This window comes from Artibeus jamaicensis, unplaced genomic scaffold, assembly GCF_021234435.1.
Source record: "Artibeus jamaicensis isolate MK-2021 breed Jamaican fruit bat unplaced genomic scaffold, CSHL_Jam_final scaffold_286, whole genome shotgun sequence".
In the NCBI taxonomy this organism is placed as follows: Eukaryota; Metazoa; Chordata; class Mammalia; order Chiroptera; family Phyllostomidae; genus Artibeus; species Artibeus jamaicensis.
Window position 1 is genome coordinate 12,512,833 of NW_026522034.1, and position 23,958 is coordinate 12,536,790.

The 23,958-nt window shown below is 34.7% G+C and overlaps 1 protein-coding gene across 5 annotated transcripts in view; it reads right to left on the reverse strand.

Moving 5' to 3' along the window:
- The window catches only part of TOGARAM1 (TOG array regulator of axonemal microtubules 1), a 95,174-nt gene that overhangs the window by 41,804 nt on the left and 29,412 nt on the right, over positions 1-23,958 (reverse strand). For 4 of the 5 annotated variants that reach the window (XM_053656814.1, XM_037158270.2, XM_053656813.1 and 1 more), the window contains 7 exons: positions 19,398-19,703; positions 18,008-18,270; positions 15,462-15,694; positions 12,697-12,797; positions 10,191-10,340; positions 4,412-4,510; positions 467-642 (listed from right to left, as the gene is read on the reverse strand). In XM_053656814.1, coding sequence (XP_053512789.1) covers positions 467-642; positions 4,412-4,510; positions 10,191-10,340; positions 12,697-12,797; positions 15,462-15,694; positions 18,008-18,270; positions 19,398-19,703 — 1,328 coding nt within the window. The remainder of the gene's footprint in view (positions 1-466; positions 643-4,411; positions 4,511-10,190; positions 10,341-12,696; positions 12,798-15,461; positions 15,695-18,007; positions 18,271-19,397; positions 19,704-23,958) is intronic. The other variant, XM_053656816.1, reaches the window with a different exon arrangement.

Consider the following 23,958-nt stretch of genomic DNA (forward strand, 5'->3'; position numbering starts at 1 on the left):
GTATTCAGGGAATTTGATATTTAAAATAACTACCTTCATCTGAGATAACTGTATATAAGCATTAAATATCTACATACAAAATAAACTACATTTCTTAGTTCTTATTTCAGGAATTCTAAAATAAAGAAGAATTATATACTGCTAATATCCAACTGAATCTGTGCCTCAGGATATTGGTCTGTTACTCAATTGTATCCCAGAAAATTGTTTACATAGACACATACACATATACACCCATAGTACATGTATAGTATAAAATATACTAATGCTCTATACCACAATGTGAAGATATTTTGTGGGAAAAAAAAACTATTATTTAAGTGAATAAACATCAAAATTTTCAATTATATTGAAATTTTAAAAATTTCAGTTGAACACTTTCACCAACTCAAATCTGACAGATACAAAACAATAATTTAGTACAGGCTTAAAGTTACCACCCTAAAAATTAAGCAAATACCCTTACGTCTTTTTCATTCTTAACATCAAGATACGATGGAACACTTTGTTGAACTGCTTTTCCATAAATCCCTGATGGGGGTTCAGTATTTTGTTTAACTGAGAATTTATCCCCATTTTCCACAGAAGATGTCATTGATTGGCTGCAGGTTGCCGGTGCTGAATTTGGACTTCCAAATACTCCTGAAATTGATGAACAATCAAATTGCCATTAAATATTTCTGTGATGTCCCGCTGGATAACACAATTTAAGACAAGGCTCTTGTCAGCCTGGCTTGGTAGCTTAGTTTTAGTTAGAGTGTTGTCCCAATATGTCAAGGTTGGGGGTTCAATCCCCAGTCAGGGCAAACATAAGAATCAACGAATAAATGCATAAATAAGTGGAAAAACAAATTGATGTGTCCCTCTTTTTTCAAAAATAACTACCATTTGAATTTAAACCACAGTAAAACTGCCTTAGATATCCTAAAAAGGTCTTAGAAGTATCCAAACTGTAGCTATTTATGTAAACAAAAAATGCCTTCTCACGCTAATATCAACAAATAAAAATGTAGCCCTACCTGGTATAGTTCAGTGGATTGGGTGCAGGCTGTGAACCAAAGGGTCACTGGTTCAATTCCCAGTCAGGCCACATGCCTGTGTTGTGGGCCAAATCCCCAGTGGGGGCCACCTGAGAGGCAACCACACACTGATGTTTCTCTCCCTCTCTTTCTCCCTCCCTTCCCCTCTCTAAAAAAACTAATAAATAAATGAATTTAAAAAATACAAGGCCATTGACTTTAAGAAGTAAACCACGTAGTTAATAAGAAAAATGTTAAATAATCATAAAATATAAAAGCATATACCTTAACAGAATGATAAGAGTATCACAAGACATAATGTCAAATGACATATGTAAGTGATGCGTTCACAGGAAGAAAAGGTTGGTATGCTCTGTGCTCGAGATGGTTTCAATGAACAAAGACTTGAGTGAGGACTGGAAAACACAATGGATTTGGAGAGGACTTCCAGCCAAGACAGAGGTGTAGGTAGATATTCCTTGTACAATCAAAATAAGGACAACAAGAATTTAGAAATAAAATAACAACCAGAAATGACAGAAAATTGAATTGTATTGAAGTCCGACAACCAAGGAGTGAAAATAGACAAATTCATCCAGACCAGTAGGAGGAGCAGAGTCGGTTGGCCAGGCAGAGTGGGGTCACAGCAAAAAAGCAGTGGCACTGGGCATGCAAGGCATTAGCTGAAAAACCCTGGACACACAAGACGGCAACAGGCAGACCCAGTGAGGCAGCAATTGTGAAGTGGGGCACAGCACGCAAGGCAGGTGGCTGACTAGGTGGTACCACATTGGTACACAGATAAACCAGGCAAAACTGGGGAGTGAGACAGACCGAGTAACCCAGGGTCCCAGCTCGGGGAAATAAAGCCTCAAAACAACAATGGAAAAAACCTCTGGGGGCTGAGGCAGTGGGAGAAACTCCCAGCCTCACAGGAGAGTTCGTTGGAGAGACCCACAGGGTCCTAGCACATACACAAGCTCACCCACTTGGGAATCAGCACCAGAAAGGCTCAGTTTGCTTGGGGGAAGCGGCAGAAGGGACTGAAATCCGACAGAGAGCAGAGCAAGCACCACTGTTCCCTCTTGGACCCCGCCCCCACACACAGCATCACAACCCAGCCATGTGGGTTGCCCCACCCTGGTGAACACCTAAGGCTTCGCCCCTTACTAACAGGCACAAGACAAAAAAATGGCCCAAATGAAAGAACAGATCAAAGCTCCACAGCAAATACAACTAAGCAACGAAGAGACAACCAACCTATCAGATGCACAGTTCAAAGCACTGGTGATCAGGATGTTCATAGAATTGGTTAAATATGGTTGCAAATTAGATGAAAAAATGAAGGCTACACTAAGTGAAATGAAGCAAAATGCACAGGGACCCAATAGTGATGGGAAGAAAACTGGGACTCAAATCAATGGAGTGGTGCAGAAGGAAGAAAGAAACAACCAGACAGAAAAGAACGAAGAAACAAGAATTCAAAAAAATGAGGAGAGGCTTAGGAACCTCCAGGACATCTTTAAATTTTCCAATATCCCAATTATAGGGGTACCAGAAGGGGAAGAAGAACAGCCATGAGTGGAAAACTTATTTGAACAAATAATAAAGGACAACTTCCCAATCTGACAAAGGAAATAGACTTCCAGGAAATCCAGGAAGCTCAGAGAGTCCCAAAGAAGTTGGACCCAAGGAGAAACACACCAGGGCACATCATCATTACATTAGCCAAGATTAAAATGAAGGAGAGAATCCTAGAAGCAGCAAGAGATAAGGGGACAGTCACCTACAAAAGAGTTCCCATCAGACTGTCAGCTGATTTCTCAAAAGAGACCTTGAAGGCAAGAAGGGGCTGGAAAGAAGTATTTCAAATCATGAAAGGCAAGGACCTACATCCAAGATTGCTCTATCTAGCAAAGCTTTCATTTAGAATGGAAGGGCAGATAAAATGCTTCTCAGATAAGGTCAAGTTAAAGGAGTTCATCACTACTAAGCCCTTATTATATGAAATGTTAAATGGACTTATCTAAGAAAAAGAAGATAAAAATATGTATAGTAAAATGACAGCAAACTCACAATTACTAACAACCACACCTAAAACAAAAACAAACTAAGCAAACTACAACAGGAACAGAACCGCAGAAATGGAGACCCATGGAGGGTTAGCACCAGGAGAGTGGGAGGAGGAGAGAGGGGGGAAAGGGTACAGAGAATAAGTACCACAGATGGCAGGTAGAAAATAGACAGGGGGAGGGCAAGAATAGTATGGGAAATGTAGCAGCTAAAGAACTTATGACACATGGACATGAACTAAAGGGGGAGAATGTGAGTGGGAAGGGGTGTGCAGGGTAAAGGGGAATGAAGGGGGGAAATGGGACAACTGTAATAGTATAATCGATAAAATATATTTTAAAAATCTTCCTTAAAATTTCTTAAAAAAAAACAAAACCACAACACAATGGATATGGAGATGAGAGGAAGGCAGGAAGGACATCCTATAAAATAGGGATACTTATAAGCAGAGTTAAAACAAGTATAAAGCCTATATGTGCAGTGAATAAACTGATTTGTCACAAGGCAAGTAGGAAAATAACAGAAAATAAGTTTGTAAGAGTAGGTTGGAAGCAATCTGAGGAGGGCCTTAAAATAACCTAATGAGACTCTATCAGGCAAAGAATTCAGGAACGCTTTCCAGACATTTCATTCTATTTACCCAAAATAAGATGTATTCCCTTGATGCCTATCATTATGTTCTCATTTTTCAATTAAAAAATAGACTAGTTGGGATGTGGTAGGGGAATTCTTTCTCAATGCATATGGATATCCAGTTATCAAGTTTTACACTTTAAGTATCTTACAATTTTATTCACCAATTAAACATCAATAAAGCTGGAAAACCCCACCTAATTTTAAAGGATATTTGTAAATGTGTTTCAAAGGTCCCCTAACCCCCCTGAAATATAGAACAGGGGTTAATTCTGATTTGGCTAGACACTATATAAGCAGTAATAAAATTATATTGTTATACTGATTACTAAAAGCTTACAAATAAGAACTACCATTTGAATTTAAACTATGGTACAACTGCCTTAGCTATCCTGAAAAAGTCTTAGAAGTATCCTAACTGTGGCTATTGTGTATACAAAAAATTTCTCTGAAAATTACTGACATGAATTTACTATAGTCTGGAGAATAGAAATGTGAAGTATTCACTTCTAATTCTTTTCATTTAATAACTTTTCAAAAAGAAAATTCTCTTAAGCACCTGAATCACACTCTTCTCTATTCTGTATTGATATATTTCGCTTATGTGCAAAATATTTTGTTTATGTACATAAAATATTTTGTATTTTAACAAAATACAATTAAAAAGCTAAATAATTTTGAAATACCTTTTCCAACAACTACTACTGAATCTTCTGATGAGGTATTTGTGGATGTAAAGTCAGAACTGGAAATTTGTTGTAAATTTGATGATGACCCTGTAAATCCTAAAGAAAAAAAAACCAACATTTAAAAATACTTACATATATGTATGTTATATAGTATTTTAGGATAGCATAATATGGTATTTTATTTTCCAATTTTGTAATATTTTTTAAAGTGGAAATTTATTTCATACAAAGAATTTACAATGTACTTATTCACACATATTCATTAACTCAATAAATATTTATCATTAGAATACTTAGTATAAACTAGGCACCAGAGGGAAAAGAAACCCTCCTTCCTTTAAGAAGTTTATAATGCCCAAGTTGGTGGGAAAGATGCACAAGAAAACAGGCAGAGCATGACTGTCAAATAACAAAAGGGTAACCATGAAGTAAAGCCTCTAACCCTTGGAAACAGATCAAGTCAATCTCACAGCAATCTGTACTTTCCTAGGTTAACTTTCACCTCCGATTGTAATTATTTATTTAATTATCCTCTCTCCTATTAGACTTTAAGCTCTATGGAAATAGAATCCATGTCTAGTTTTGATCATCATTCTTTTCCAGGGCCAATTAGTATAGTGCTTGGCACATAGCAGATATTCAATAAATCTATGTCAGATGAACGTTGTAAGGTAGAAAAAATAAGCAAAATACAATTAATTTAGGGCCTGTGAAAGAAAACCATGATAAATTTAATGTAAAAACTGCTTAAATAAATTAAGCAAATATCCAGTCAAGAGAAAGGTATAGGTAAACACAGTACTCAAATTGTCCTACAACCAAATCAGAATTGCAACTAAACTACAGAACAATCATCATTCATAACCTCCAGAAATCTAGATGAACTGAAGTCCTACAACTAAAGATGTAAAGAAGAAGCCACATTGAAACTGGTACGAGGGGCGGAGACATGGAACAAGCTTATTTCACACATGCACATAAAGGAGGTAAAAATCAAGAGGGATGTCTTGATTTGAAGGTACCCCCTGAGGAAGAGACAGAGAGCGAAGATTTGAAAAGCTATGGGAAATTGACAGAAAACTTCCCTAACCTGGTGAAGGAGCTAGACATTCAAATCTAGGAAGTAGAGAAATTAAAACAAAATAAACCCAAAGAGGCCCACGTGAATACACATCATAATTCAAATGCCAGAAGTTAAAGACAAAGAGAGAATATTAAAAGCATCAAGAGAAAAGCAGTTAGTTACCTACAAGGAAGATCTCATAAGACTGTCAGCTGATTTCTTAACAAAAGCTTTGCAGGCCAGAAGGGACTGGCACAAAATATTCAAAGTGATGAAAAACAAGGACGTACTCTACCCAGCAGAGCTATCATTTAGAATTAAAGAATAAAGAGCTTCCCAGATACAAAAAAGCTAAAGGAGTTCATTACCACCAAACAAGTATTGTAAGAAATGTTAAAAGGTCTTCTGTAACAAGAAGAAAAAAAGATAAAAAATATGAATAATAAAATGGCAATAAATACATATCTAGCAACAATGAACTTAAATGCAAATGGGTTAATTTCTGCAATCAAAAGACATATATATGGAGGCTGAATGGAAAACAAAACAAGACCCTTATGTATGTTGTCTGCAAGAGTTTTGGTTCAGATCAAAAAAACACACATGGCCCTGGCTGGTGTGGCTCAATGGATTGAGTGCTGCCCTGAGAACCAAAGCATTGCCGGTTCAGTTCCCAGTAAGAGCACGTGCCTGGGTTGTGGGCCAGGTCCCCAGAAAGGGGCATGTGACAGACAACCACACATTGAAACTTCTCTCCCTCTCCTTCTCCCTCCCTTCCCCTCTGTCTAAAAATAAAGTATTAAAAAAAAAACACACATAAAGACCAAGAGTAAAGGGGTGGAAAAGATATTCCCTGAAAATGGAAACAAACAAGCAAACAATCAAAAGCTGGGGTAGCAATACTAATACCAGATGAAATAGACTTTGAAAAGAAGACTATATAACAAGAGACAAAGGAGGGCCCAGCAATTCAAGTTCTGGGTATTTATCCAAAGAAATCCAAAGCACTAAATCAAAAAGATATATACATCCATATGTTCAATGCAGCATTATTTACAATAGCCAAGATATGGAAGCAACCTAAATGTCCATCAACAGATGAACAGATAAAGCAGTGATGGATTTGTACAATGGAATATGATCCAGCCACAAAAACAGAATGAAATCTTGCCACCTGCAACATCATGGGTATACCTAGAAGGTATCATACCGAGTAACATATGTCTGACAGAGGAATACAATGTTGTATGATTTCACTGACATGTAGAACCTAAAAAACAAAATAAATAAACAAGCTGAACAGAAACAGACTTTAGATACAGAGAATATTCTGACAGCTGCCAGATGGGAGGAGTTTTGGGGAGATGGTGAAAAAGGTGAAGGGATTTCAAAGTATAAACTCGTAGTTACAGAACAGTCATGAGATTTATAAAGTACAGCATAGAGAATATAGTCAATAATACTGTAGTAACTATGTAGTGTCAGATGGGTTCTAAATTTACTGAGCTAATCACTTAGTAAGTTATATAATTTATTAAGTTGTACACCTGAAACTAATATAATAGTGTATGTTAAGTAAAAAAAAATTATTTAAAGTAAAAAAAAGCAAAGAGAAGAACATGTATAGTATATTTATTACTTGAAAAACCTGTTTATGTATATCATATCTTTGTATGAACATGAAAAAGGGCAATAATAATAATTATATGTATCGGACAAAAATAACTAGTTAATAAATAAAATGTGACAAAAATTAAGCAGATAAATTATTTTGCTAACTTGCTAAAGCTAATGACTTATTTTGGCTATATGTGAACATGGCAGAGATTAAAGAAACAAACCCGTGTAGGTGATCATTTTTCATATTTTGCTTTTAGTTTAGGATAATCAAAATTAATGTTCATTGTTGACAGCACATGCCAACTACCCGAAACATCAGATAGGCCCAACAGGTGTTCAGTAACAACAGGAAGAAAGTTCCAGTAAATGAAACAATTTTCTCAACAATAATCCACAAACATAAAATTTATACATAAAGTACCAAGAGATGATTCAATAATTAGACAAATTTCATGAGAAAATATTTAAAGAACATGTTATCTTTAAGTAATTTAACTTCATTTATCAGGGAGGCCGACATAACTAATCATATTTAATGTTACTTTTTCTTTTTACACTGTATTTTCTTCTAAACAAAGATGTATTGCTCAAATTTTAGTTCTAAAATATAAAGGAAAATATTTTAAAAGATCCTTTACATATAAACTATCCTTATATAATTACTTTGTTAGTTTTGTCCAATATATTCAAATAGAGAAAGAAAAATATTAACTCATGGAAACTAGTTTGCTGACACTCTAAGCATCCATTATTAATCACTTTCTCAAGTCATTCATTGAGCTCCAGATTGTTATCATGTTAGAAAATGAGGTTCAAAGGGTAACCAGCATAGGAGAGGAATAGGAAAAAGGTAATTCTGAGATTTAATCCTATAAAAGTTTGAGTTTTCTTACAATATGAATTCACTCATATATGCAACTCATTGTGATATTTCTTTTGGAAGCCTTTTCATTCACTGTACCAGTGCACTCAGTATTTAATCAGATTTGAGAATGTAATTTTTTAGTGATTGTGCCCTCAGCTACACTATTAGTTTTGGATAGCTCATCACCACTCCATTCCTTTAACATGTGGCACTGAACACCTTTATATAACAAAGCATAAGAGGGATATAAGAATAATAGTATCTTTATTTTTAAGTATCTTATCCTACTTCAGCCCAGGACAGTGGGGAAAGCTTTCTAAAGAAATGGCTATTTTAAGCCAGTATTCAAAGAGCAGACAGGACCTGGACACATGAAGATTGGGGAAGGGCATGTAGGCAGACTATACATGCTAAGAAAACTGCTAGTATTAAAAATGCAAAAGCAAAGGACATGAAAGGCAGTACAACAGTAAGAAATCATGCAAAAAAAAAGTTAAGCTAAGGTAAGATTCTTAAGGATATGAAAAATTAAGCTACAGAGTAGAAAATTTATTATGTGGGAACAGAGAACCACTAAAGATTCTGAAAATGTGACAGAAGGTGTCTTTACTTAAGAAAGAGAATTCTGGTTGAGTATGCAGCCTGCATAAAAAGGGACAAAAAATAAAAGGCAAGATGTCTGAGCTGAAAGCTCCTATAATTATCAGGGAGAGGTAAGGAAGGCCCAAGTTAAACTGAGAAGTACTGGTAGGATGGGCCACTGATTAAACTTGGAGGGTAAGGAAAAGATGCCCAAGTTTTAAGTCTCCATAACTGGGAAAATGCTGATGCTACTAACGGAAATGGATAACAAAGGAAGAGAAACAGGTCTGAAAGGAAGGTAAGTTTGGGTTTGAACATGTTTATTCTTGTTGACTACAGAGATCATGTTTGGTTTAGAACTGGAAGTGTGAATGTGAAGTAATTTTCTGCAGTAGAATTAACTGCTGGTCAAAAGATATATATATTTTTATGATTCTGCTGTCCCAAAACGGATAATACTTGCAGTCAATCAATATATTTAGCAATTATTTCAAAACAATTATCATTATAAAAATAAATTAAAAAAAACAAAACAAAAAAACCCCGTCATTCTTTTATAAAAACAATGAGTAACTGCCCTGGCTGGTGTGTATTCAGTGCTGGCCTGAGAACCAAACAGTCACCAGTTCAATTCCCAGTCAGGGCACATGCCTGGGTTGCAGGCCAGGTCCCCAGTAGGAGGCATGCAAGAGGCAACCACGCATCGGTGTTTCTCTCCCTCTCTTTCTTCTCCCCTCTCTAAAAATTAATAAGTAAAATCTTTAAAGAAAAAAAACACAATGAATAACTAATCTCTTCCACAAAGAACAGATACTGAATTATATTATGGATTAAATTTTAAGAAATTTACAAAAAAAGTTTCTAATCAAGATCTCTTAATTTGAGTTATTTCCACAAAAAATACCAGTCCTAGAATGCCTAATTGCCTGCACACATATGACTTAAGATATAAGAAATAACAAAAGTTGACCTTATTACAACCACTGCTGTCATACAAAAAAAAAACCACAGCTTCTTACACTTACTGGATGACTTCTAATTATTCTATTAAAATATTTATACCCTTCAAAATCACTCCTTACCCAAAAGGAATTTTTAAAATGTAGCTATAATAAGATCTCTGAAACATGGACAGGGCAATAACAGAAATGCTACCTGCTTACTAAGTTAAAAAAACAAAAAATGTAAATTATTAGGGAAAACAAAGAAGCCTTCCCAGGTTCTCCTACAGGGAAATTATTATACTCCTGTTTGTAGTTTTACTCGTGGTTGCAGCCTAAGTAGGCATTTGAGAGTCATTTGCTAATATGATTTTTCCACCCCACCTTAGTGGTAAAGTGTGTTATTTAAAAAATGGGAGTGTGTGTGTTCTGGGAGTAGGGGACAGTATCAGTAAGGAATCCCTAGTTTTAACCTGTTAGGCAGTTGCTGCTCTGCAACAGCTCCTCAGGCAAGCCCAGAAGCCAATAGATGAACTGGTGTGTTCTCCTACTTAGCAAAATTATTTAAGTAACATTATCAGCAGAAGGGTAAGAGAAAAAAAATCCAAAACGGAGAAATTTCAGTTGTTTATTGGCATGCTTAGGGAGGATTCTGATTTAGAGACATTCAATCTTACAATTTAACTTGTCATGAAATTTACTAACCTTTTGTATGCTTATGTCTTGGGTGTTCCTTATTTTGTATTTTTAAAACACTAGAGGAAATGTCATATGACCTATTATCTTCAAAATCACCACATCCAAACCCAGAGTTCATACGCTGACCAATTATGCTTACATTGGTTGTTGTAATCCCTATAAAATAAAATACATAAAAATATTTATTTGAATGATTTCGGTAATGTAACAGATACATACCTCCCCTCTAAGTCTGTATTGCCTTCTCTAGCCTTTTAAAAATGTCAGTAACACAGCAGTTGAAATGATAACATCACAATATCTTTTCAATTGCATGTTATTTAAAATTTTTTAGTATTTTTTACTTAATAGCAAAGTAAGAACATTTATGATAAGCCATCCCACAACATTTTATAAAGCAGGCTTTAAAATTACAATGAAATACAAAATTCAATGTTAAAGAGGTAATCAAATATATATACATTTAGAAATATGACAAGCATTTAATGTTTAAATGACATTTTAAACTTTACAACAAAAAGAAAAAAAATTACTTAGAATGTTTGAGCTGTGTCCTGAAATGTATTCCTCATTTCTCTCTTTGCTCCCACCCTTGTGTAATGGGTCTGCCCTGGTCTGGCTGGTAAGGCAGTACACCACATAGTGACTAAGAGCTCATAATCTGGAATCTCACTTCCTGACTTTAAATCATAGCACTGCCATTTAAACCACTGAGAACCTGGGCAACACACCTACCCTTATTTGTAAAATGGGGATAACAGTAGTACTTCTTCCAGAACTGTTGTGAGGATGAAATGAAGAAAACAGACGTAAAGGGCTTAGCACAGTGCCTAGCATGGTATAAATTCCCAAATGTTACACTCCTATTTGAATTAAAAACAAATCAAAACCCTACATAGACCTCTTTTTAATAAATTTTAATCCATATGTTTGAATGTTTAAACTGACCACCCCATACTAATATTCTACAGCTGAGAAAAACCACCAAATATCTACTAAATGAAAACCCTAGGCAATATATATGAAGTCACCACCCATTTATATATATAGCTCTTAGGTAAACCACTGAGTAGTAATAATAAAATATAACGTTTTTAGCTCTGGCTGGTTGGCTCAGTTGGTTGGAACATTGTCCTGTACACCAAAAGGTTGCAGGTTCGATCCTCGGTTGGTCACATACAGCAGGCAACCCAATCAATATTTCTTTCTCACATCAATATTTCTCTTGGAAAAAAAAAATCAATTAGAAACATATCCTTGAGTGAGGATTATAAAAAAACCAAAAAACAAAATACATAAAAATCAACCCCAATGGATTAGATGATAAGTGACCTGACATCAGGCCTAGTGATACTTTTTTGGAATTGACACCAAAAGTGAAAGCAACAAAAGTTAAAAATAAGTGAGTGGGATTACCTCAAGCTGAAAAGCTTCCACACAGTAAAAAAAAAAATCAACAGTATGAAAGAAAATATTTCCAAATAGCATATGTGCTAAGGGGTCAATTTCCAAAATATATTTAAGAAATTCATGCAACTCAATAGCAAAAAAATTAACATCCAATCTAAAAATGGGCAGCTCTGAATAAAAATTTTTCCAAAGAAAATATAAAGATGGCCAATAGGTACATGAAAAGATGCCCAGCATCACTAATCATCTGGAGAATGCAAATAAAAATCATGATATATCACCTCATACCTGTTAGAATGGCTATTATCTAATAGACAAGAAATAAAAAGTATTTGGTGAAGATGTGGACAAAGAAAACGCTTATGCACTGTTGGTGGGAATTAGTGCAGCCAGTATGAAAAACAGTATGGAAGTTCCTCAAAAAATTAAACAGAGAACTACTATGTGATCCAGAAACTTCAGTTTTTGGTATATATCCAAAGAAAACAAAACCAGTGCCTTCAAAAGATACCTGCATTTCCACATTCACTGCAGCATTATTTACATTAGCCAAGATATGAAAACAACTTACCTATATTTTTGGACTATAAGTCACACCCCCCACTGATTTGGGAGGAAAATGGTGGGTGTGTCTTACAGTCCAAATATAGCTTTACATTTATTTACATTGGTGAACTATTGTGTCATTTATCTTATTAAACATTTTACCACATTTTTTTGCTTCAAAATTTTTCCCCGTTTTCCTCTAAAACCTAAGTGCATCTTATGGTCCAAAAAATACAGTAAGTATCTACCTATTGGATTAAAAAGATGTGTTATATATGTACAATGGAATATTAGCTATAAGAAAAGAATGAAATCTTGCTATTTGCAACAACATGGATGAAGCTTCTGGGCATCACAATATGTAAAATAAGACAGAAAGAGATAAAAATACTGTACACTCTTCCTTATATGTGGAATAAAACAAGGTTAAAGATATAGAGAACAGACTGGTAACTATAAAATTCTAACTCTGAAATGTATTGATTATCATTTTTGACATCACTTACAATAAAAGTCATACTTTCTATAAACTATTTATAAAACAGTCATACAATACCTATACTGGGGCTTTGTTCAGCTATCTGGAAGATTTTATTCTTTGTAGAAGAAAGTCTTGTTACACAAGGTTTTGATCCAAATGTTGGAAATACATCTGACCTACAATCAAACAAAGTAATTTCAATAAACTTTTTATAATCTTAAATCAAACACTCTATTTTATTGGTACTCCTAGTTCACCTTTGAACTTCCAACCTTTTTAACATACAGTCATTCTCACTTATTCATGAGATGATAGCCAAAGGAATGTAAAACTCTCCACCTTTTACTGTAATAATCTTCTGCTGGGTCCAAAAAACAACTAATCCAAACAGAGTCCATTCCAAACTAAAAATATGACTCTAATTATCTAATATACTATCTTCCTTCATATATAATAATATAAAAAGAGACTTAACTATATGATAAATAAGAGATCAGCAACAAATGAGTTTAGTAAATAATACCAATTTCCTCTTGGACTATCATTTGCTGTATTTTCCTGACTTTGTAAAAGGCCTACAGGCCTTATTTCACAAGGAAAGCAAACCAAAGAATGTTAATCTTACTGTAGGAAAACTTTTAAATAAGTGTTGTAAAGTCAGTAGTCCAATGATAGGTATCATAAACAAGAGTTATTATGAAGGAGTAAAATTATTCATAATTGGGTAGGCATATTTGTTCATTGGCCTAACTAGAAATCAGTTAAACATTTTAGAAGAGTAATTTCTCTAGAACAGATTACTATAAATTTACATTTATACTCAGTATAATTCACTTGTATGAAAAAGTATTTCAGTCTCTAGAAGGGTGGTTCTCAACAATTTTTTCTCCCCAAACCACTTAAGGATGAAGCCCCTACATGAAGTTGTAGTGGCTTTCTTTGGCCATGATTCTAAGGGCAGGATGTGAGCTGCTTGGGAATAACTGCTCTAAAGCTATTAAACTTAAATGCAGAAACACTAAATCCATTGAAGATAATTCAGTCCACATACAAAGGTATACTGAACTCACTTCTCAGAGTTCCGTATCGGAAGACATTAACTCCATGAGGCAACGGAGGGAACAGTGAATTCTAAATGTTAGAGTATCGAATGAATTTCTTTTCTCAACTGGGTACCAAATTACTTACAGGACCTTGCAACTGTAGTAGTACATGACATAAAATTTCACCTTCATGGAAGGGAAGGACTTTAAGGTCTAAAAGGTTAATATGTATTTGAAAAAGATAAATATATATTTGAAATGTCTCATAACAATGAAAAAATAGTTACTTTACCAGCTCACATATCCATTCCAAATTCATTTTGTAAAAATGTTGCATTAGTTTACCTAGGTAATTACAACAAAGGACTTTCCAGTAAGAAAAAAATTTGCAAAATTGCAAAATAAGCTGCTATTTAAATTAAAAATGAAAATAAAATCAGAGGATGAGAAAAACTTCTCACAACAGGACACAAAAATTCAGTTTAATTTATAAACTGCTGAAATAAAACACCTTTTTTCATTAAAGTTAATAGAATACCATCTCTCTTTTGACTATGCTTCTAGTTTACCTAAGTGAAAATAAATTTAATTGCAAATATTTACATCTAACAGTTGTATCTAAACATGATTCAGGATAAAATTAAAGAAAAATAAAATTTAAAAGTCTGACAAGATTAAGTGCTAACAAGTATGTGAAACAATTAGAACTCTCACACATGGCTGCTGGGAATATAAAATGGCAAAAGCATCATAGAAAACTGTTTAACAATTACTGAAAAAGTAAATGTATATCTTTTACTCTACTCTTAGGTTATTGTCTATAACAAAGAAGGATTCTCTGAAATCCTAAAATTTTGTCACAGAGATCTCACAAACAAAGTTGGGATCACTGTTGAAGACTTAAGAATTCATTAAGGTAATCTTAAAAAAAATCTATTGCTACACTAAAAAATATTCTGTCAGTGTGGGGTTGCCAGTACTATAATTCCAACACGACTGCTTTAAGATGATGCCCAAGAGGGCTGCAAAAGCTATGGCATGAAGTCCTACAAAATAATAGAATATAAGAAACAGTAGAGCCCTGGCTGGTGTAGCTCAGTGGATTGAGTGCGGGCCTTCAAACCAGAGAATCACGGTTTGATTCCCAGTCAGGGCACATGCCTGGGTTGCAGGCCAGTTCCCAGCAGGGGATGTACGAGAGGCAACCACACATTGATATTTCTCTCCCTCTCTCCTTTCCTTTCCCTCTAAAAATAAATAAATAAATAAATATTAACAAAAAGATTAAAAAAAAAAAGAAACAGTAGAGTAACAGCTAGGCGGTGCTGATGCATAAATTAGAGGACACTGGTGCTGAGTTTTAAATGAAAGCAGTAATATCAGCTATAGGTCAATTGCCAAAGAGTCAATTGGTGCTGAGTTTTAAATGAAAGCAGTAATATCAGCTATAGGTCAATTGCCAAAGAGTCAATGACCCATAGAAGAGCTAAAAAACAAGAAATACTGTGGTAAATTTTAGACAGGCAATTGAAAAAGTGGGGCTTGGGAGAATAGATATCATACATATTAATTTAGGTGCTCTAGATTATAGCTGGGACTGTGTTGTCTCTCTCCACTGCCACCTCGAACCAAAGCCAAGCAAAGTAATATGTATAAACTTTTCCATTGTCTTTTAAATGTATTTTAACACTTTAAAAATTAGAAAATTGTTTTAAAGTTTTTTTTCAAATATAATAGTAGAGCTTTAGAAACAGATTACAGATTATCCTTCGTTTAACAAGTCAAAACGTAAAATACATTATTCTCTTTCCCTGGGGAGTAGTAGACAGAGAAGAAGTCAATGATTCTTGGCTGTAAACTCCACTTTCACTGTAAGAGCTGATGTTTGGAGAGGAAGACCGAGATGGAGAATCCACAGTCAAGTCGAGCTTAATTGCAGAATCAGGGCTTTCAAGATCAGACGTACTGCCGCTCAATTTTGCTCTTTTCTTGGCTGCACTGTTACGAAGGGACCTAAGAGAGCTCTGCATCTAAGAAAAAATAAAAATAAGTAACTTTACGAAATAATTATATTAGTAAAAGTTATTCTTAGATATTTAAATCCATAAACCAAATCTAGCTAGCCACTTTTCTTCAATCCAGTACTAACCAGATGGATGTTAACATTTGTGCACATAGTATAAATTAAGATTTCATCACTTAGATATTTATAAACAACCCACTGATTGTAGACTCCTGAAAAGGAAGGATCTCAAGCTATTATTCACCATGGCAATGCCAGCACTGGGCACAAAGACTAAGCTACTGTAATAATTCAATTAATAAATGAATCACTGAATCAGATCATAGGCAGCAGAGTGAGTTTAAGTCACAGAGATCCAGCTGACCTTACGTAACTTGTGTGCTTATGTGGCTACTCAGAAGTTCTATGAGATTAGCATAAATGTAATCCATTTTCTAAATATTAAAGTTCATATCCACCTTGCCAGAGTTATGAGTTCAGAGAATAACAGATCATTTTATGTAACTCCTAAAGCCAAGTATTTCTAGAAGTGCAGAGCAGAAATCATTACCTGAAACTAAAATATTAAAGTTGGGAATAAAAATATGAACAAATTAAGGAACACAGAAGTATACACAAGCTGTGTTTTGTTTACATTTTGATTATAACAATTACAATAGCTGGTTCAGCAGTATGGCCATTTCTCTAGTAAATCTTTGAAAGATTGAACATCCAAAAAAGATTAGTAAGCTCTTACATTTACTAATAATTGTATTTTTAAAATTACCCTTTTGACCTGGCTGGATAGCTCAGTTGGTTAGAGCACTGTCTCAATATGTCAAGGTTGTGGGTTCGATCCCTGGTCAGGGCACATATAAGAATCAACTAATGAAGGCATAAGTAAGTAGAACAACAAATCAATGTTTCTACCACTCTCTCCCTATCTCTCTGTCTCTCCCTCTTTTTCTCTGTCTCTAAAAAATTTTTTTAGTTACCCTTTCAATTATACAATTAGAGAAAAAGGCTTATTTTTAAGTTATAAACACAATGCGAAAATATATAATCAGATGACATTTATGTATTATTGTAGTTAAGTGCCTCTTCTTTAAGTTTTTTTCTTTAAATAAATTCCCTTCCAAGTACCACTGAAAGACAATGAAAAAATAAACATAAAAATAAGAAAAGATTTTTATAAGCAGTTAGAATTTGGAATGACTAACTCATTAAGAACCAATTTTGGTACTTTATTAGTTTTACACATGCTTATTATTAAAGAAATGCTTTTAAAATATGCATTAATATTTATTTTTACTGAGCAAACAATCTGTATGTGATGTTTACATCTTTAAAATTCATTTAAAAAGGCCACAAATAGTCAATACCTAGTGTTTCAGTTTACACAGTTAATAATGTAAAACACTGTTTTAAACCTGACATCAGGCAAACTGAAATGACAAAAAGGAAGCATCTATGAAAACAGTGCTCTGAATCCAAAGTAATATAGCAGCCACATTCCTTCTCTGGCATATTCAAAGGTACAGTTATCATATTGGCAATACATTTTTATAGTTTAAATGGAGTGACCGAGGAGTCAAAGATGAGTATCCAATATGATCTCAATTTCATAAGATAAATAAACTTGCGCGCATGCACAAAAGACACGCTCAAGAATGGGGAGGAAACTACGTTGTGTCTTTTATTTAACAAACTACAGAAATGATCCCTGAAAGTACAGTCCTGTGTGTCTCATTTATATACAAAACAGAAACAAATGACAAATTTTCATTTGGGAAGGGTTAATGTAAGAGTATATTGCTATATTATACTTACTTTAAAGTTTTTAATTTATTATTGATTTTAGAGAGAGAAGAAGCAGGGGGAGAGAGTCAGAGACCAATATTGATTTGTGCTCTACCCACATATGTATTCAAGGGTTGCTTCCTATCTATTCCTTGACTGGAGATTGAACCCACACTCTGGCATATGTATTGGCGTAATGCTCTAACGAACTAAGATACCTGGCCAGGGCACCTTTAATTAAAAAACAAACAAATAAAACAATATATATATATATATACACATAGAAGAAATACTTAAAGTAAAACACATTATAGTGTGTTAACAGTAAATTATTCTGGGCAGTGGAATTTGGTGTAATGAATCTTCTTCCTAGTACTTCACTGAAGTTTCTGCATTTTCCATAATGAATGTAAAATATTTTTATAACTAAGAAAACATGTACTGGGATTAAACACTACTTGATTTTTACTCGGATAAAACTACTATATTATAGAAAATTACAAGCATTTAAAAATAATTAGAAACAATATTTAGTTCCAACCTCTTCTTGATCCAAATCTTTATCCTTGATATTTAATTCTGAAAGATCAATTTTAAGACTATCTTTCTCACTCTTCCAAATATCATCAGACTCTTTCTTTTTGGGTCCCACTGTGCTTAAACTGGCTTTATCAGGCAGAAGGCTGATTCCCCTTGGTATGGGAGGGACAGGCTTAGTCCCATTCAGGCCCCGGCGGGAGGATGGTGATCTCACCAAAGCAGGTGTAAGTTGAACTGGAGAAGGTTTTTCTTGAGAATTTTCTCCTGCATAAAAAATGTATATTTTACTTTTTATCACTTTTTTTACTTTCAGAGAAGTGGAAGTTTTAATCACAAGTGTTTAGAATACAGTATTTTTAAATTAAAAGTCACATTATCTTTTATTAGAAATAGAGTACTACTTAAAATGAGATAAAAGTATCACTGTTCCCTGAAACGAACATAACAAAAATGAGCCACAACAAATTTATTTATATAGACAAAAATATTAAATACCAAGTTAAATTTCTATCTTCATACACATCACTATGACTATTATTTGTAAGGTAATGTCCATAATAAACTGGAACAGTTACTTTTCTTGCTTGATTTAATTATATAAACAACATTTGAAGGACTACTATATGCAAAGCAGCAGTAACACTGGTCACTGAGGAGAACAAGTTGAACAATGTCTCAGCTTTCAATACAATATTTGATCTTGTAGGAAAGACAAATTCAGAAAGAAATTATTAATACAAGGGAATGAAGGTTCAGTGCTAACACAAAGTGATAAAGTTGACTATGAGTTAAAGTGACCTTATGTTTACAAAGTGGAACATTAGTATTGTTTAAAGGTGAAACATCTTACCTCAGACACTGAGGATAGAAAAGTGTGTGCAACATAGGGGTTGCCTTTAACAGATTTTTATCTGAGACTGAATCTGCCTTGAATAAACTTATATGCTGATTTCATGATTTTGGAGTGGGCTATTGTTAAGAGTATTTTACTTAAAAACTAAATTCATAAAAATAATTTTAACATACACCAAGCATTCCATAATTAGTGAATAAATACTAGACATTATAGTATTTATATGAATGACATTGTATATTTGTAAAGCTAAAATTCATTAGTAGGTTCTCAGGCCGTTCAAAGTCATGTCCATTACAAAGCATTATTTTTTGCCTAGTTCTGAAAAAAGGATTCTTAAATGGCAGTATCAGAAAAAGAACTGACGATTTCAACTGAATTTTATATTACATATTTGATCTAGTTAATATACTGTTAAATATTTTCCAAATATTTACTAATGCACAGAAATAAATATAATTTACAAGCTTTCAAAGATCAAATAACCTTAACTTAAAGCATAAAAATAATTTTGAAAAAAAAAAGCATTAATTTTTACCATCATTTCTTCCTGTGGGGCCAGATGATTTTTGGCTGACAACCTTTTTCTGAGGACTTGGCTTTGATATTCCTTCAAAGCTTTTAAGAGGCCAAGAATTTGAGAAATTAACAGAATTATCCTGAGACTTCTTTGGAGACACAGTAAGAGCTGTGTGTTTTGGGCTAGTTCGAGGTGATGAGAAAGGATAGGATGGAAGGATGTAGGCTCCTGGACTTGGATTTGGGCCAGAGTATGATGAAGTACGCTCTGTTTGACTACCAAATGTTTGCTGTGTCTTACTGCCAAAATTTAGGCTAGGATACACTGTAATAAAACAAAAGAAAGTGCATTATTCCCACTAAGCTATACACCTGAAACCAATACAATACACAATTTAAAGAAATATAAGAAAATGTTCTCTCTCTCTCTCTCTCTCTCTCTCTCTCTATATATATATATATATATATATAAAACTTCTAACAGTTTTAAGATTTTTGCTTTTTACATTAAGGTTTTTCCCATCTGGCATTTAAATTTTTGTATAACAAACTTAAAAAAAAATCTTGTATATAATTACAAAATATATTTTTTTATTTTTGTATATAATTACAAAAATTTTTTGTATGGAGTGAGGTAACGATCTAATTTAATCTTTTTCTATATAGACGGTACAAGTTCCCAGTGCCACTTTTTGAGCCACCTGTTCTTTCCCTTTCATCGATAAATTTCCTATATATTATTTGGGTCTATTCTCAGATGCTTCTTAATGATTCCATTACTCTATTTATCTATGCCTATTATAAGGTTTTATTTATAACTGCATTATTTGATAAGTTCCCTTCCATTTTGGTCTTTTTAGAGTTATCTAGGCCACAGGGTTCAAAGTCATTTTCACCAAGGGCCATGTCAGCCTCATGGTTGCCTTCAAAGGGCCAAATGTAATTTTAGGACTGTATAAATGTAACTACTCCTTAACTAGGGGCAAGGAGCTCTACATTTGGCCCTTTGAAAGCAACCACGAGGCTAATGTGGCCCCCCGTGAAAATGAGTTTGAGACCCCTGATCTAAGCCATTCTTGACCCTCCTCCTTTTTCTCATATAAATTTCAAGATTAGCCTCTCAGGCTCTATAAAAGATCCTGTTGAGCCCTGGCTGGTGTAGCTCAGGGGATTGAGTGTGGGCCTGCAAACGAAAGGGTCACTGGTTCAATTCCCAGTCTAGTGCACATGCCTGGGTTGCAGGCCAGGTCCCCATTGGGAAGCATATGAGAGGCAACCACACACTGATGTTTCCCTCCCTTTCTTTCTCCCTCCTTTCCCCTCTCTAAAAATAGATGAGTAAAATCTTAAAAAAAAAAAAAAAAAAAAAGATCCTGTTGAGATTTTGCTTGAAATGACACTAAATTTACAGATTAATCTGGGAATAACTATCATTTCCCTGATACTGAGTCTCCCTACTTAAAAATACAGGATCTTAAAAAAAATATATACAGGATCTTTTCATTTACTCAGGTCTCTTTCCTGTCTCCCAAAGAAATATTTTAGTTATCATAATAAAGGATATGCAAATCTTTGTTAGATTTCCAAATATTAACACATCTTGCTGATATTACAATTCCTTAAAAACTACATTTTCTGATTTTATCAGCCAAGATGAGGCACAGGTAGATACACTTTGCTTCCTACACAACCAAAAGAAGAATAACAACCAATTTAAAAACAAAAACAACCAGAACTGCCAGAAAATAGAACTGTATTGAAGTCTGACAACCAAGAAGCTAAAGAAACATTCATCTAGACCAGTAGAAGGGGCACAACCAGGCAGCCAGGGTAGAGAGGATGTATAGAAAGGTGGTGGCTAGCCGACCTGGCAGGTGAGGCAGCAGCTAGCAGTCCAGGTAGTCCCACATCCAGGTATGGATAAGCCAGGAGGAACAACTGGGGAGTGAAACAAACTGTGCAACCCAGGGTTCCAGGACCAGGAAATAAAGCTTCAAACCTTTGGCTGTAAAAATCTGTGGGGGTTGTGGAGGCTGAAGAAATGGCCAGTCTCATAGGAGAGTCCCTTGGAGTAGCCACCAGGTCCTAGAATATAAACAAGCCCACCCACCCAGGAATCAGTGCAGCACCTCAAAGGGCTTAATTTGCTTATGGATAGTGGAGGAAGAGACTGAAAGCAGGGTGAGAGTCCAGAAAGCAGCACGGTTCCCTCTAGGACCCCTCCCCCACATACAGCCACGATGTAGGAAAGTCAGTTGCCCCACCCTGGCTCTCCCCCTTATAATCTAATTGGTGTGCCAAGACAAAGAAATATGGCCAAAATAAAAGAACAGATAAAAACTCCAGAAAAACAACTAAGTGATAAAGAGATAGCCAACCTATCAGATGCAGAGTTCAAAACACTAGTAATCAAGATGCTCACAGAAATGATTGAGTATGGTTGCAAAAACGGGGGAAAAGTGAAGGCTATAAAAAGTGAAATAAAGAAAAATATACAGGGAACCCACAGTGAAGGGAAGGAAAGTGGGACTCAAATCAATGGTTTGGAACAGAAGGAAGAAATAAACATTAAACCAGAATATAATGAATAAACAAGAATTCAAAAAAAAAAAATGAGGAGAGGTTTAGGAACCTCCAGGACAATTTTTAATGTTTCAACATCTGAATCACAGGGGTGCCAAAAGGAGAAGAGGAAGAGCAAGAAATTGAAAACTTATTTGAAAAAATATTAGAGGAAAACACCTCCAGTCTGATGAAAGAATTAGACACGCAAGTCTAGGAAACTCAAGAGTCCCAAAGAAGTTGGATCCAAGGAGAAACACACCAAGACCCATCATAATTAAGTTACCCAAGATTAAAGATTAAGGAAAGAATGTTAAAAGCAGTGAGAGAAAAAAAGACAGTTACCTACAAAGGAGTGCCCACAAGACTCTCAGCTGATTTCTCAAGAAAACCTTCCAGGCAAGAAGGGGATGGAAAAGAACTATTCAAAGTCATGAAAAGCAAGGATCTACATCCAATGTTACTCTATCCAGCAAACCTACCATTTAGAATGGAAGGGCAGATAAAGCGCTTCCCAGATAAGGTCAAAAGGAGTTCATCATCATGAAGCCCTTATTATATGAAATGTTAAAGGGGCTTACCTAAAAAAAAAAGATGATCAAAACTGTGAACAGTAAAATGGCAACAAACTCACAACTATTAACACCTGAACCTAAAACAAAAACAAACTAAGCAACCAACTAGAAGAGGAACAGAATCATAGAAATAGAGATCACATGTAGGGTTATCAACGGTGAGGGGACAGGTGAGAGAGGGGGAAAAGGTACAGGGAATAGGAAACATAAATGGTAGGTACAAAATAGACAGAGGGAGGTTAATAATAATATGGGAAATGGAGAAGCCAAAGAACTTGTATGTATGACCCATGGAGATGAACTAAGGAAGAAGGGGGAATGTTTGAGGGAGGTGGGATGCAGGGTGGAGGAGGGATAAAGGGGAGAAAAAATGGGACAACTGTAATAGTATAATCAATAAAATATACTTTAAAAAACCTACATTTTCTGAAAGTAGCTGATGTTCAGGAACTTTATTACACTTGGCAATCTTGCTCATTTATTTAATATTTTAATAGTTTTCTGTACATCCTTTAGGATTGTCTATGTAGATAATCTAATCATGATCATTATAATAGTGGTGTTATGATGATCATAACAATGAGCTAATGTCTATTGAGCTCTTACTATGTGGAAGTGATGCTCTAAGCATTTTATAAGTATTAACTAATTTAATCCTTACAAAAATGTGGGTATTATTTCTATTTTACAGATTTAAAAACAAAGTACAAAGGAATATCAAGTAAATTACTGAAAGTCACACTTAGGACATTATAAAACTGAGATATCAACCCCGCCATTTGGGCTCCCAAGCCTGTACCCTAAACCACTATATCATACCATGTTTTATCTGGGAATAATGAAAATTTTTGTTTCTCTCTCTCATCAACCTGTGTACTTTTAATTCTGAGCTAGGCATTCCTGAAATAGGTAACAGAATGACTATCAAATTTTTATGCTAATTTCCCCTTAAAATCCAGACTTAACATCAAAATGCCACTCGACATCTCTACAGAGACAGATGTCCTAAATATTACATATCCAAACAAAACTCTTGGTATCCAAGGCAGATCTATTCTTTTCCTCCTCTTCCTCTTCTTGGTAAATGGCAGTTCTATTCTTCAAGTTGCTCTGGTCAACAGCACTGGACTCATCCCTGGCTCCGCTCTTCTCTCGAACTTCATATCTAACACATTAACAAATCTCACTGGCTCTACATTGGCAATACAGGGTGATCACTAAATCTGGAAACTTAGATAAATACAGAATAAATGGCTTATTCATATTACATTATATCTGTAAAATAGTTACAGATGTTTCCAACTTTGCAGCCACTTCATCTATCAGAACCCAAACACTTTTCAACACTTTCACTGCATCTTCTCTAATACAAACCATGTCATCTCTCACCTTTACAATTGCCATAACTCCCTAATTCATTTGCTTTGCACTCACCACCACTCC